The sequence below is a fragment of the Euwallacea fornicatus genome, chromosome 25 (assembly GCF_040115645.1).
Source record: "Euwallacea fornicatus isolate EFF26 chromosome 25, ASM4011564v1, whole genome shotgun sequence".
Classification (NCBI taxonomy): Eukaryota; Metazoa; Arthropoda; class Insecta; order Coleoptera; family Curculionidae; genus Euwallacea; species Euwallacea fornicatus.
The window spans coordinates 260,585-276,438 of NC_089565.1; the positions used below are offsets into that span (position 1 = coordinate 260,585).

General features: G+C 32.9%; 1 protein-coding gene across 2 annotated transcripts in view; it reads right to left on the reverse strand.

Moving 5' to 3' along the window:
* Positions 1-15,854, reverse strand: part of LOC136346957 (C-type mannose receptor 2-like) — a 107,407-nt gene that overhangs the window by 13,581 nt on the left and 77,972 nt on the right. For both annotated transcript variants that reach the window (XM_066296535.1, XM_066296536.1), the window contains one exon: positions 3,593-3,805. In XM_066296535.1, coding sequence (XP_066152632.1) covers positions 3,593-3,805 — 213 coding nt within the window. The remainder of the gene's footprint in view (positions 1-3,592; positions 3,806-15,854) is intronic.

A 15,854-nucleotide genomic window follows, 5' to 3' on the forward strand; every position in this document is an offset into this window, starting at 1 on the left:
TGTTTGAAAACGCTTGATGTTATGAAAAAAATTTAAGAGAATATTTTTTTAATAAAAATAACTAAAATTGAGAAAACGATATTAATTTTTTGAAAAATCAGCGGTGTAACATATTTTTCACAAAATTAATCAGGGCCATGACCTTGCGGGCGTCACTGTTTGCATTTAAATATTCGTTTCTCTCTTAAAAGATATGTTTCTACACCTAACTCACGCCCACTAAATTTGATAAAAAAATTTAATACAGGTCCGGACTTATTATAAAAATTTTTTTTTTTAAATATAGCTAATTTTAACACCATGTATTTCAGACAGAAAGCGAAAACGAACCTATGTTTATATATACTTTTTTTCTCAAAATTGCTCATAGAATCACCCCTTAAATTTATTACATATTATGCTGAAACACCCTGTATATACATATATAATGTATGATAGATTTTTTTTTGTTACATGGGAAGTCATTTGATGAAACCATTGAAATCTAATTTTTTTCTATAAAAAATATTATGGTTTTCGGGGTATGATTTTTTTGTTACTTGTACTTGTTTTGTAACTAGCGCTCTCTAGAAATTTCGTAAAAATTAAATCAAAATCCTTATTTGGCATCTTACAAAACCTAAGTACACCGATTTTGGTGTTGATGCTATGAAAACACAAAAAATTATTAAGGAATTTTAAAATAAAATTTTAACTTTTAACACCCTGTAACTCTGAAACGCGCAACATTGATATAAGGCATGTTGCGTCCAATCGTCATATTTTGATGTCCCCTATCTCAGGTTTCGCCATGTCCCATTCCCAATGAATCACCCTGTATAGAAATAAATTGCGTTGAATCTGTTCCAAACGACTTTCCCCGTCACTCAACAAAATTTGTCAAACCGTCTATCAAACACCCTGTACAATGCGTTTCTCCTTATGTTCAGTGTTAAGCTTATCTCGCCGCGTTGGTCAACACTCGCAATCAAAAGTGAAAATTTAATTTAAAATGTCAAAATTTAAAACTGAACATACGGGGTGGCAACCCTGAACACGGGCATAACATATAAAAGATGTCCATTTAACAACCCCTAAGACTCTTATGACTTTATTTATTTTCAATTATTCGTTGATTTAATACAAATATCAATTATAGGTATGTCTATGAGGTAATGAAGGTCCATTTTAAAATTAGCAACAACCCTACAGGGTCTCCCAAAAAAGCAGAATGGCATAGTGTTATTTTTTTGTAATGGGACTATCCGCATTTTTATCACGTGATAGAATCCTCTTTTCAACCTGTGTTAGTTCCTAAATTTTTGTTACCCTCGTATGCAGTGACTCGGATCTATGACGTTTTAAAAGAAACTTTAGATACTTGGAGTGCCTAATAAAAAAAATTAATATTGTAGTCACCTTAAGTTAGATTTTGATAATTTCAGTATGAATTCTCACGTAAGATCCCTTTAGCAGATACTAATACTCATTTAACCAAAAATACATACAGGGTGTCCACAATAACAAGTTTAATTTTCACCTATTGAACTTCAATTTTCTTAATTTTTTCAAATAGGACGATATATTTTTTATGAAGTAGAACGAAGGAAAATTCATTATTCTTCGTTTTGGCATAGAATAATGTCATATTTATTTTGGACGTTTTTAAGTTTATGGAATTACTAATTATTGCAGGAAAATTCATATTCATACCTCAGTGTCTGAGTGTTTAGCATGTATTGCCATGGTTTCAATGTTTTTTGTTTTAACTTTTGGCAGCTGATTTTCGCTTTTTTGTTTCGTCGAAATCTATTTATCTGTATGTATACAGGGTGTCGATTTTACGAACTCAACCATGGGGATCTCGGTTATTTGAGGAGATACGAGGTCGGTGAAATTTTTCAATGTGGTTTTAACATTCTTGTAGAGGGGATTTTTCTTCATATATCCTGAAAATTTGATCAAAATCGAACAACAAATAAGGAAGTTGCAGCCTTTCAAAAACGCCAAAGAGTGACGATTTTCGCGCAAAATGACGAAACTTTGACATTTTTGACGACTTTAAAAAGCTGCAACTCCCTTATTTGCGGTTCGATTTTGATCAAATTTTCAGGATATATGAAGAAAAATCCTCTCTGCAAGAATGTTAAAACCACATTGAAAAATTTCTACCGCACAAGAAGTTTTCAAAACGGAGTTTTTTTTAAACGCTGGAAAGCACTCTAAAAGTTAAATTTTCAAAAGTTGCTCAATTACGCAAATTGAGTTTCGGTTTGAATTTTCATTATACAAAATTTGAACAAAATCAGTCAAAAGTTACGGTTTACAGAATTGTTTTCCGGCTGTACGGATACTTTATTGAGTGATTGTATGTCTAAATCTAACCGTTTTTATTTTATTAAAAAAAAACACGTTTCAATATTTAGTACTTAACAATTTACTTAAATAACGCCTAGAGTTACTAGGTGGCGCAACAGTCGCCAAAAATAGGCTTCTTTCTTCTGTAAGATGGTTTGACAGATACGCTCGTTTGAAAATGATCTATTATGCATTTGAGGAGTTTTCGTGATGGCTTCGGTTTTTCTGGATATCGAATACCAAATGTACGACATGTTCTGATTAATACTTCGTTACATTCACCATAAATAATAAACGTATTGAAATAATCTTCGTTTGAATAATTTACGAGTGCCGCCATACTTAAATTCTGGCGAGCAACACCATCTAGTAACTCTAGATGTTATTAAAAATAAATTTTTAAGTATTGAACATTGAAAAGTGTTTTTTTAATGAAATGAAAAAGGGTAGATTTAGATATAGACAAATGAATTGAAAGTAGTACTTATTCTTAGTGTTAACTATATATTCGTTAAAAATATAGGGAGTTCCTATTCAAAAAATTTGAGTTTTTACAATTCTTGATTGATAATTTTGGACTCTCTTTTTGAATACCCTGTATGAAAAAACTTGATTTAACTCACTGATCCAAGGACTATAAAGCATTTTGTATAATTGCGCAGAATTTCATTGCAAAATACTCAGCCATTTTCTAATTATTAAAAAATACATTTATGGTTGAAATTCTATTTTTTTTGGATAATTCTAAATATCTCAAAAACTGTAAAAAATAGATATAAAACACTATACCCGAAAATTATTCATAATGTTTCCCAGAATCGAAATTTGTTATAATATATAGGGCGTTCCATTTAAAATAAGTGAGTCGACATTCAATTTCCGGTATAATCGGAAGTGGTATTTTCATGAAAATATTTTTTATCAATAGATTACCTCCACTTTAGTATGACGCCTAAGTTTCAACTTCTTTCTAGTCATAATTTTCAAAATACAGATAGTGGTCCATATTCGTTGGACACCCTGTATATAAAGATAACATTGCATTGTAAATGGGAGAAAACAAAAACTCATTGTATATTTATCATATACAATATCTAATGTTTTATTGGATAAATTTTGCCTGCAGGCATGAAACCCTTGTCATCTGGCAAAAGCATCATATACCTGCAAAAGATCAAAACTCACGAGTGCTTAACGCAAAAATTAGTTTCACAATATCTCAGAAAACTAAAAATATCAAATAACACCTACTTACCAATAGTTTTTCTACTTAAAGCTCTTTTTATGACTTTATCCTGGTTGCTGTTCCTAATGATAGCTAAGTTGCTGTTCATTGAATGGCACTGGAAGAAGGCCTCCTGCCAAGTGGCTTTTTCTGTGCTGAAGTAGTAGCATCTGTGACTTAATCTAAGGAAGTTTGGCGGACATGCGTATATCCCTTTTGTTGATTGCTTTTTGAATGCGGCACCTTGAAAATTAAGTTATATAAATTTACTTGACAGTCCGCTGTGCCATAAGGGAGAGGTCTGAAAATGGCTAACACCATCTTATCGTATGTCTTAAAACCTACGCTTAAACCGTGATTTTAAATTATGTTATAAAATAGTCATACAGTGTGGAACAGCCAAATGGAACAAATTTAATATCTGCATATTCCGACATATGCCAAAAAATACTGAAACACGTGAATTTTCGATTCTGAAATTACATCCTGCAGTGTAAAAATTTCATCCCTAATTTCAGCCCCCTTTGGGTGATAATTGCATCCCTCAAATTTTTAAATTGGAAGTATGGGTTTGTAATATCTCGATTGAAAAGTGTTTTCGTTATGTATTTAGAACTGCTAGGATGTTAAACTTTATTGCAACAAATAATGGGAAAAAAATTCATGTAATTGACAACATTTTCTACAACAAGCAACAAAGTTAATAATTAATACCTTTTCAGTATGAATAATGTAATAAAATAACAAAACAAATCAATCTGAATGGACTATTGGGTATTTAAAATGCAACCCTCTAACCCCCTGTCAGTATCTTAATCGTAAATAAAAATGTCTTCTAACATTAACCAACATCTGGGTCTTAATCCATCTAATCACAAGCATTATTCTTCTTGTTAAATCAGTTAGATAGCGTGGTTTAGTTTTATACGTCATACTCTTAACATGTCCTCATAGGAAGAATGTAGTAGAATGTTGAAAGAGAAGTAAGATCAGATGCTTGTCCTAGTTAATCTAGCGATCCTCCCCTCCTTATCCTCCGATTTGGACAATTTAAGTCGAGTTATATCGACAACGATTTGTTTTGTAATTTTATTATATTATCAATAACAAAATGGAGTTAATCATTATGTTTTTAGTTTGTTGTAGAGAATTTTGTCAATTAAATAAATTTATTTTTTCATTTTGTTCTTTGCAATGAAGTTTAAAACTATAACAATTTTGGATAGAGAGTAAAAAGACCTTTCAAATGAGGTATCACAAATCCATACTTCCAATTTAAAATTTAGGGCTTGTAACTGTCACCCAAAGGGGGTTGAATTTAGGCATTAAATGTTTACCTTGCAAGATATAATCTCAAAATGTAAAATTGACATGGCTCGGTATTTTTTTTCGCATATATCGAAATATCCAGATGTCAAATATATTCGATTTGGTTGTTCCACACCACACACAGCGTTCCATATACAGTTTGTTGTACAACAGCAAATAAATACGGTGTTGAATAGTCTACAAATGGGGAAATAGTAATTTTTCATATTTAAACGTTGCCTAGAGATTATCTGAATTGTCCCTAGATAGGGTTTTCACATTTCTAAGATTTTACGGAATATTTTTTCGAAATTTGAAGATTTAAAGGCCCTAAAACCTCGACGAGGTTTCGACATTTCCACTAGTTTTGAGGATAGTTTTTTTGCGTATAATATTATATTTATCTATACTTAAGACCATAAAACTATATTTTGTCTAATGCGATAATGAATTTCCTTATCAAAGTTATACCGAAATGAAAAAAATACAAAACGAACAGAAAATATAATCACTGTGGCAGTGTTGAGCTTAAAGTATGTGTTTTGTTTAAATCTTAGCTCACAATCGAGTTTTAAAGCAGTAAAGTGAGTTATTATCCGTTCTGGTCTCAAATACCTTTATTTTATCTTTTATAGACCGTTACTGCTAATTTTATAGGACCTTCTATTTCCGCAAATGTGAATATATTTTTTTAATAATTTGACAACACTGCAGAAAATAAAAAAAAAATAGATCATCAACGGCAAAATTTTACAAGAAATTCAAATATACGAGGAGTCTAATAAAGAAAAACTTACTTTTCATGGCATGTCTTGTTGAACTACTGTATACTGGGAAAAAAAAATTGCGGGTACCTTTTTCTTAACTTTAATGTCAAAAGCAATATAGAATCTATTTTTTACACTAGAAAATCAATTTGTTTATACAGGGTGACCAACGAATATGGGCCACTAGCCGTATCTTGAAAATTGTGACTAGGAAAAAATTGAAACCTGAGCATCATACTAAAGTGGAGGTGATCTATTGATTAAAAATATTTTCATGAAAATACCACTCCCGATTATATCGGAAATGAATGTCAACTCGCTTATTTTAAATAGGCACACCCTATATATTATAACAAATTTCTATTCTGTGGAACATTATGAATAATTTTCGGGTATAGTGTTTTATATCTATTTTTTATGGTTTTTGAGATATTTAGAACTTTACAAAAAAAATGTAATTTTTAATAAATGTATTTTTTAATAATTAGAAAATGGCTAAGTATTTTGCAATGAAATTCTGCACTATTATACAAAATACTTAATAGTCCTTGGAGCAGTGAGTGAAATCAGGTTTTTTATACAGGGTATTTAAAAAGAGAGTCCAAAATTATCAATCAAGAATTGTAAAAACTCAAATTTTTTGAATAGGAACTCCCTATATTTTACTACTTTCAATTCAATTGTCTATATATAAATCTAACCTTTTTCATTTTATTAAAAAAAAACTTTTCAATGTTCAATATTTAAAAATTTATTTTTAATAACGTCTAGAGTTACTAGATGGTGCTGCTTGCCTGAATTTAAGCATGGCGGCACTCGTAAATTATTGAAACAAAAATTATCTCAATAGGTTTATTATTTATGGTGAATGTAACAAAGTATTAACCACAATGTGTCATACATTTAATATTCGATATCCATAAAAACCTAAGCCATCACAAAAACTCCTCAAACGTATAATAGATCATTTTCAAACAAGCGTATCTGTCAAACCATCTTACTGAAGAAAGAAGTCTATTTTTGGCGATTGTTGCGCCACCTAGTAACTCTAGACTTTATTTAAAATAAATTGTCAAGTACTAAATATTGAAAAGTGTTTTTTTTTATAAAATAAAAACGGTTAGATTTAGACATAGATACAGAACATTATACACGAAAGATATTCATAATGTTCCACAGAATCAAAATTTGTTATAATATATAGGGTGTTCCATTTAAAATAAACGAGTTGTCATTCATTTCCGGTATGACCGGAAGTGATACTTTCGTGAAAATATTTTTAATCAGTAGATCACCTCTACTTTAGTATGATGCCCAAGTTTCAACTTTTCCTAGTCATAGTTTCCAAGATACGGATAATAGCCCATATTCGTTGGACACCCTGTATAGTAGCTATTTATTTAATTAGTTAGGAAAAACTGTTTTCTTTAACGAACGGTTATCTATGAAAAACAAGATCGTCTTTCTTCCAATTGTTAAATACCAGATTGTTTTCAATTTTGAAAATTTTTACTAAAAATGAGAGAAATATCTGATTAAAGGTATTTTGATGATTAGGTAAATAATTTTAAGTATTGGGGAATTATGATGAATTTCTTAACCGTGTTAGAAAATGTGATCGCATTTCCTAAAAAGGTGAAATGTTTTTTCAGAATGTCAACAGATTTTAAAACGTAACATTTAATTAATAAAAATTTAAAAACGCCATTAATAGGTTTAATAATTGCATTATCTTGATGAGCATATGCGCTAATACGGTATTTCAATCACGAGAAACTTCCATTTCCAATTATGTGCATTTTTTTACCTTCTTCATTTCATTTTGAAACACGTTCGTAATTTTTTTCATTTTTGTTCACTGATTTATAAGAATATAGTAATTTCACATCAATTTATAAACACATGATTAAAAACCATTAATCTCTACAGTTCAACCAACTCCATCCATGGTGAGTCATGGCAGCATCATTGACGCTTCATTACATTTGTTTTTTACAACATCACAAAATATCTTATGATACCCTGTATAATTCATTTGTCAAAATAAATCATTGTTTATTTTCTACGACAAATTTCCTGTATATGCACAGGCAGCTATTAAGTCAAGTTTTTTTGATTCTCCAAGAGATCTGTCTCTGGTTTAGTTTACTTCTTTACTTTTTCACTTTTATAGCGATACCTATTTCATTTTGAGTGAAATTTCAAGTCAATTTCATTTCTGTAGTTCAATCTTCGGCTCATTTTTTAGAAACTTGGTTGACAGCCAGGGATGTATATTTTTGTTTAAGTAAACCACAGCAGGAATCCATGACGAACGTGTTATATAAAGATCCGGAAAGTTTTCACGAAATTTAAGAAACTTTTTAAGTTTCCACAAAAGGCTGGGATAATTATTACATGAGATTTCTAGTTTTTCTTTCCATCATTTACAGGCCACATTCGCACGCACAGATGTCTTAAGACATGGGCAGAATTATGGTTCTACGTTATTTACACACATGCTTGATGAAGCCAGTAAGTAGAAACAGCCAGATTGCCTAACATCCTTTTTCTATTTTTACTTGAACTCTCGATGACTTTTGAAGGCTGCTACCTACTTTTCCCACAGCTGTTTAGTGTGCTAAATTCCGACGAGAAAATCACATAATCGTAGCAAGAATTTAATTAGAATATTTAGTTAAAAAAAATGTTAAATAAAATTATAATAAATTAAGGTTTTAGTGAAAAATAATCATATAATAATAGTTGATAATTATAATGGAAAGGCCAACATGGTTTTTAAATTTAATTATACAGGGTGTCTACTAAATGATGGCATTCATTTCAAGCGGTGATTTCTTGTCACTTTTTATGAAAAAAGTTCCAATAAACGTATGTCCTATCTAGCTTCTTTTTCGTAATACAAAGCGTTAATGTTTTATTATTTCTTCGGTTTTTAATAAATATTTTCAGATTTAAGAGTAATACATCGATGAAATTCGTATATTCAAAGGTTTTCCTACAGGAGAAATTCAAATGTAATATCGGTTTCACCGCAATATGTAGAGGGCGCCACCTGCAGTAGTGTTCCTGTGTTAAATTTGTCCTAACGTTTTTAGGACTCTGTATTTTGACTTCTAATAGATTACGTTTTGTTCCCCCGTAAATTCTAAACAAAAAAGTTCTACTTGATTAAAAACTCTCAGCGCAATGGTTTCCGAGATATTGACGCTAAAAAATTTCTTTGCCTATCATATCACCAAAACATTAATTTATAAATAATCATTTCATAATAGCCCCCTAAATATTGCGGTAAAACCGATATCATATTTGAATTTCTCGCCTTGCAAAACCCCTGAATACTGAATTTCATTGCGACATTGCTTTTATGTCCGAAAATATTTATGAAAATCCGAAAACAAATTTGACACTCTGTATCAAGAAAACGAAACAAGATAGGACATACGTTTATTAGAACTTTTTTCCATAGAACGTGACAAGAAATCACCCCTTGAAATGAATGCCATCATTTAGTAGACACCCTGTATAGAACATATATTACAAGCGGCAATCTACGTCTTTTTGGGCTATAAGGAAAGCCGTAACTCAAAGCATAATCATAATGCATTACAAAAAAAGTACAAACGGGGCTAAAATCGCGTTTTTGGGCAATTTAACTTAACTTTGGGCTTTGTAGGGTTTGGAGGGTTTACAACAAAAAGTTTATTAATGAAACTATTCGGTAAAAATGTGAACCATGATTTTATGGTTTTTTCCTTACAATTTACTCTCCCAGATAGTCTTCGATATAAAAGAATGAATGTTGAAAGGGGCAAGTTCGTGGTATTCTTTGCTGTCTCACCCCAGACACAAGGGGGGCACAGTTGGTTGACAGTGCCAAGGGGGACTGTATCTGTTTTGCGTAACTTTTTATTTTGTTCGAAGGACCACAGGTTATTTGGCGCTAAACCAATGTAGAACAAAACACACTTGGTAACATCACCCTTGTATTTGTCTCACTAAATTTTTAATGTTACTTTACCAGTGACAAATGTCATAACAAATTGTACAATTAGAGCAAACTAGAAAAACACAAGCGATCACTGAAAGTTAAGAAACTTTTGCGATTGGGAGCTTTTCCTTGAACAGAGCAACTGAGATGTGAATTGAGCGCAGTATAGGGATCCTACTAAGACTGTAGGAGTTAAAAAGAGAATAGGAGAGATGTTGAAGAGGCGTTGCGTTTTGTATGAGAGATTCTATGAGACTGATCCAAATCTCAATTTTTCCCACCGAATGTGAACCTCATGATATCCATTTATATTTTGACCACCTCATAGTCATACCAATTAATGTGAATTATTGGTGCTGAGGACTAAGAATTGCTTATCATACGGTGCCATAAAGGTGTGAGAAAAATGATGGGTGAAAAGAGTTATGAGCGTGGAAAGAGTGTGGAATGTGTATGCAGTTGACTGATGTAAATACTGCCCTTAAGGGTGATTAATAAGGGTTCACGTTGGCAACATAAAAAGAAATTTATTAGTGGGTGAAGATGTTGGGTGTTTTCCCAACAAATGTGATCATTTAAATCGAGTAAAAGAAAAATTATTCTTTCGCTGTTGCCCTTTTAAATGACACACCTTGAGGAATAAGAGCTAAAAATTCGACTCCTTATTTCTGACGCACCCTGTCTAACTAATCCGATATGGAAAAACTTATTGTTTTCAAGATCGTTAATTCGCCACCGCTATTTATACCTGTGATTTGAAGAATCCGTTTAAATTTACCTTAACAAAAAACAAAGATTATGGTCAGATTCAGGTGGAGCCAATGTCACATAAATATTAAGTTTATCGTCCGGATTTGTAACGCTAATGCATTTGTTAAAGCTCTTGGCCGGTACCTGACCGAAGGTTAAAAGAATGGCAACGCTCTGTATAATAAGCTAAATAATTTGTAGTAATGATCAAAAAGGTATTTTGTAAAGAAACTCATTGATGCTCCCCACCCGCCGAGTAAAATGTGAAAATGGTAAATTTTGCTTCAGTTGAATAAAAAATAGTAGTTTTCAGATATTTGTAGTTAAGAAGTTAGTCCAATTAGGAGAATAAAAGTAATCCTCCAGTTAACGAACTTTCGACCTATGTACAGGACGGACGACAAAAGCTTAGAAATTTCTATTTACGAAAAAATTCTGTTACGAAAAAAAATAAAAATTAATATTTAGTTCCATATACTTTGCATTAATTACTGTTTGACATCTTCTGGGCATCGAATCTACAATTTGGCCCACGTTTCTTCGGGAATGTTTTTCCGCTCGTCCATTATGATATCAAGAGGTTCAGTTCTATTTCGAATATTTTTCAATCGAATAAGACGATTATAGTATTTCCCACAAGTGCTCAATAGGATTTAAATCTGGTGATTGTGATGGCCAGTCAATTAAATCCACCTTCTTTGTTGATAATCAATTTTTGACAAGCTTCGAAGTATTCTTGGGATTATCATCTTGTTGGAATCTCCAACGAAGAGGCATTTCATATTCCGCAAAAAGCAACGTTTAATTCTCCAAGATGTTCCGATATTGGAATTTGCCCATTCTTCCTTTGACCTCAATAATTGATTCAGTACCAGATCGACTAAACCACCCTCAGACCGTAACGCTGCCACCTCCATGTTTCACAGTCGATACTTGGTATTTTGCGTTGCATCTTTTGCCGCCTTGTGGTCGTCTTACGTGGTGTATCCGATCTGATCCAAATATTTGAAATTGACTTTCATCACTCCAAAGGACAGTGCGCCATTTTTCACAAATCCACCCCATGTGGTCCTGAGCAAAACGAAGACGAGCCTCGATATTCTTCTTTGATAGAAGGGGTTGCTCCACAGCAACCCTTCCGAATAAACCAACAGCACATAGTCGACGTCTTAGGTGGATCTTTTTCTGAATTTTTTTTAATGACTTTATCAACAACAGCAAAAGTTTTTCGTGGTCGTCCTGTACTTTTCCCTGTTACAAGACTTTTATTACCACTAAGATAAGCTGATATAATCTTTGAGATGACACTTTTGCAAATTTTGAGACTTTTTGAAATATGAACTTGTTTTTCACCACTTTCACATAATCGGACAATTTTTCGTTTCAAATCCCGAGATATGCATTTAGCTTTACCCATATTTATAGTGCAATAATAATTCTCTTACAACTTGTGCAAAACTTTGCAATAACTGAAGATAAAAAAAAAGTTTCTAAACTTTTGTCCGAGCAAAAAATTGTTTTTGCTTTTTAAACAAATTAAGGAACAATAAACAAATAAATAGAAGATTTCTGTTCGCCATAAACAAAAATTTTATGCATTCGTGGGATCCCTGAAAATACATACTGAAATGAATTACGAAAAATAAAAAAGATTCTAAACTTTTGTCCGCTACTGTATATTTTGGTCTCGATTAAGGCGAATCATTTAGGACAAGCTCTTCGATGTACTGCTAAACAGAATGTGAAATGGTTTGTAGTGAATGGTAACCATCGGTCAAAGTGTCTCTTTACATTGCGGAGGTGTTTTAGGTGGCTGCCTTTATTCTAAATGTTAGTTAAGGCATTGAAATACCAATTTTTAGAGAGCCATGATGAGGCAGAATACAATAGAAACGTAACAACGCGTGAAGCTTTGTATCTGCGCTTGAGGTGTTTAATTAATTTCACACAATTGACTTCATTATAAATTAGATAGTTTTTGAGAATAAATAAATAGATCGTTAAATGAAAGATTATCTGACGAAAATGAGCATTTTATTGTCCCAAGATGTATTTTAAAGAGCAATAAGAATCCACATAAGTACGAAATTAAAGAAATTCGAGCGTGGAATACCCACAAAAAATTACGAAGCGGCCATCCTGGGCTTCACATTCACTTTCAAACGCCTCTAGACATTCAATTAATACGATGATTCATGTCCTGAAGGATTTTATTTCAAGCTATTTGTCCAACATAATAAAGGGCCACTAAGGTTTGTAGGCGATGGGCAGTAAATATTGCAGTTTTCAGCTTAAAATCTCTCAAACGCGTTTCATGGGTGAAAGATCTGAAGATCTGAGAAGCAAAGATAACTAATCGCTTTCATTGTGTAATATATAACCGTGTACTGTCCAGTTCAAAAGTAGATTAGGGACAGTCGTCATCTGAGATAAGATGGAAGATATAGGTCCCGAATAGAACGCTGGGCAGACATATTGCCTCTGATGAAGATCTAAGGTGATGTGCTACCATGAGCAACATTTGCCCTCACCTATCTCTAACGGTTTGGTGCACACGTTTCTATATTAAAAATTGAGAATTGGATCTTTTGCCTTGTTGCTTTCTCACTGGTTCTCTGGAAAATCAAAATTTCATTACTGAGGATTACCGGTATCTCCTTTCAAATGCCACTTCATAGTCACTTTCTACACCAGTTCTTCCAGTCGATTTCACCAACGTTCAGAGGTCAGAGGTAGGACAAGATGGAGGCGGAATGAAATAAATTTAAAAGTTTTTATCTGGCGGTAAATATTCATATTTAAATAGGTCCCTTAATGCACTGATGTGCAATCGCTCTGGTAGAAGCGAATCAGTTTATTAAAGCCCAAAGTCGTGGGCCGCGAGCTTGACATTTGATGGTTCTTCGGTGATGTCCCGCATCTTTCCTTTGTGTTCGGCTTTCCTGGAACCATGCCCGACTACAACTCATTATCGTCTTTAAACTTTAAGCCGTCATAATAGCAATTTGTCTAAGAGATAAATCAGCCTGTTATAAATCGGTTTCTCGATTTATAAGAGAAAAGATAATTCGGCTCGTTCGAACTCACCAATTTGATAAAAGTTTTCTTGCCTTCTGGCTATACGAGTAGACTTATTGAACGAATAAGAGAAGTTCTTTTAAGGGTGCTGTGTGGCAATGAAATACCTCAGATTAAAAATTTTCAAAATAAATGTGTGAATATGGTTAAAAACCTGGAAGCTTTCAGTATTCGTACAGAGTGACAATTCGAAAGCTTACAATAGCTATAATTAAAGAACAAAAAAATATATAAAAAAATCCCTTAAAATCAATTTCTTTAATACGGAAGGGGAATCCATTCTTTGAGGAATTACCAGAATCGGCTGATAATTTTTGCATACACATATACAGGGTGTTTCCCCCCTGTATATGTGTATATGTAAGTATGGTATATAACTTCGGAGGCGTATTCTACAGCTAAAATAAAGATAATTTTGTTATATAAACTATATTCCAAAAATGCTTCGTTGCGGAAATACAGGGTCTGAAAATTTCTTTAAAAAATTACAATCTTTTAAATATTTCCGAAACTACTTGAGACATTTTTATGAAATTTTGCAGGGTTTGAGAGTTAGCAACGGTGCGTATTTTACGCTAAAAACAGTGGCCGTTGTGTAATCAGTGGCGTGCGGGCAAGATAATTTCTGGATATTTTAAAAGAAAAATGTGGTACGCCACTGTTATTTTCCAATATTTTGTTCCTTTTTTAACTATGTGTTCGATTTGGAAGAAAAAAGGTCTCTTGACTTCTTTTCGTAGGACGCATCGTTTTCGAGTAAACAAATAAAGAAACATTGTTGCTAAATTTTTTCATTTTTTTTTATTATTCTTAAAAGAAGAAATACTTGTATGAAGATATAAATTTTTCTGTTGTGTACTTGCCTGTTTGGTAGCAAAATTGTCGACATTTTACTAGTCACCAACACCGTTTATTTATCTGTGTGTGAGACATTAAATTTCAGACAATAAAATTTTCACACCCTGTATTTCTGCAACGAAGCATTTTTGGGATATAGTTTATATAACAAAATTACCTTTATTTTAGCTGTAGAATACACTCCCGAAGTTATGTACCGTAATTAGGAAACACCCTGTATAGCATGAAAATGAAACGAGATATTCGAATGAAATGAAAAATTAATAAAACCACAATTCTTCAGCTGCAAAACGCCATATTTATATTTAATCATAATTTCCATTACACGTAGAGATTTCTCTCAACGCGTAACAAGTTTTTGCGGTCCGTCCCTGTAGAATTATGGTCGTCTTTCGCGGATCCATGTAGTCACAGCGTCCTTCACCTCATCGTCGATGGTATAATGGTTACCCTTGATGCCTCTTGAGATGAGGGAAAAAGTGGAAGTCACACGCAGCCGAATCCGGACAATATGATGGATGTGAAATAGACTTAAATTGCAATTTGTCGAGAGCCTTTCCGATGGCATGAGATGTGTGAGGTCGTGCATTATCGGTCGCGGGATTATAGGCATTGTGGTCTTTCGGACGCGACATAATCATTTTCTAAGATGTTTTAACATTTCAGTATATCGGTCAGTATTGACAGTTTGCCCATGTTCGTGATATTCAGTCACGTAAACGTGCTTGGCATCCCGAAATACCGTCAAAAAAGTATCTTCGTCAATGCTTGGGTTTTGGTCTTTTTGGGCCTTGGTGAAGTGTAATGTATGTATTCTAAGTTTTGTCTTTTTTCTTCAGGGTCGCAATGACGTACCCAAGTCTCGTTTCTATAGACAACATCGAAAGGGAAATAATTTCCTTCATCATGATGATGATGCAAAAGCTGCTGACAATAGGTGACACGACGCTGTTTGTGTTCCTCTGTCAGTTTGCGTGGTACCCACTAATTTTTTAGAAATTCTTAAAAAGATGGCAATTTGTTGTTGGGCAAGTCGCCAGTCACCTTGAATCAAATCTTCCACCTGATTTTGATATATGTCGTCTGTTGCAGAAACTGGCCGTCCAATTCGAGGTACATGCACAATTGCCGCTTTACCAGCACCAAATTTGCGAAATTTCAATACCCACCTATTCGCAGTACTTCTATCAACAGAATCATCACAGTAAACCGTTTTTAAATTAAGAAAAACATGCAGTCAGTGCAGAGATAATATTAGTTAAAACGTGGTGTTTCGATGTTATTACACATTTTATACAACCTCATATTGGGCGTAAATGCTTTTTGACCTTTTTAAAATATATTTTTTACCAAAGAAGAAAAAAAAAATTTACGCGGTACGAGAGTAACAACATAAACAAAAAAAATGAACAGGAACGGACTTGCAAAATCTACTAGTACCCTTCTGTATTTTATACATTAAACTACAGTTCAGACGTGATCTATCCCAGAAAGCTTATTAAATAATTAAAAGAGGTAGTTAGTTCAGGTTAGTTCAGGG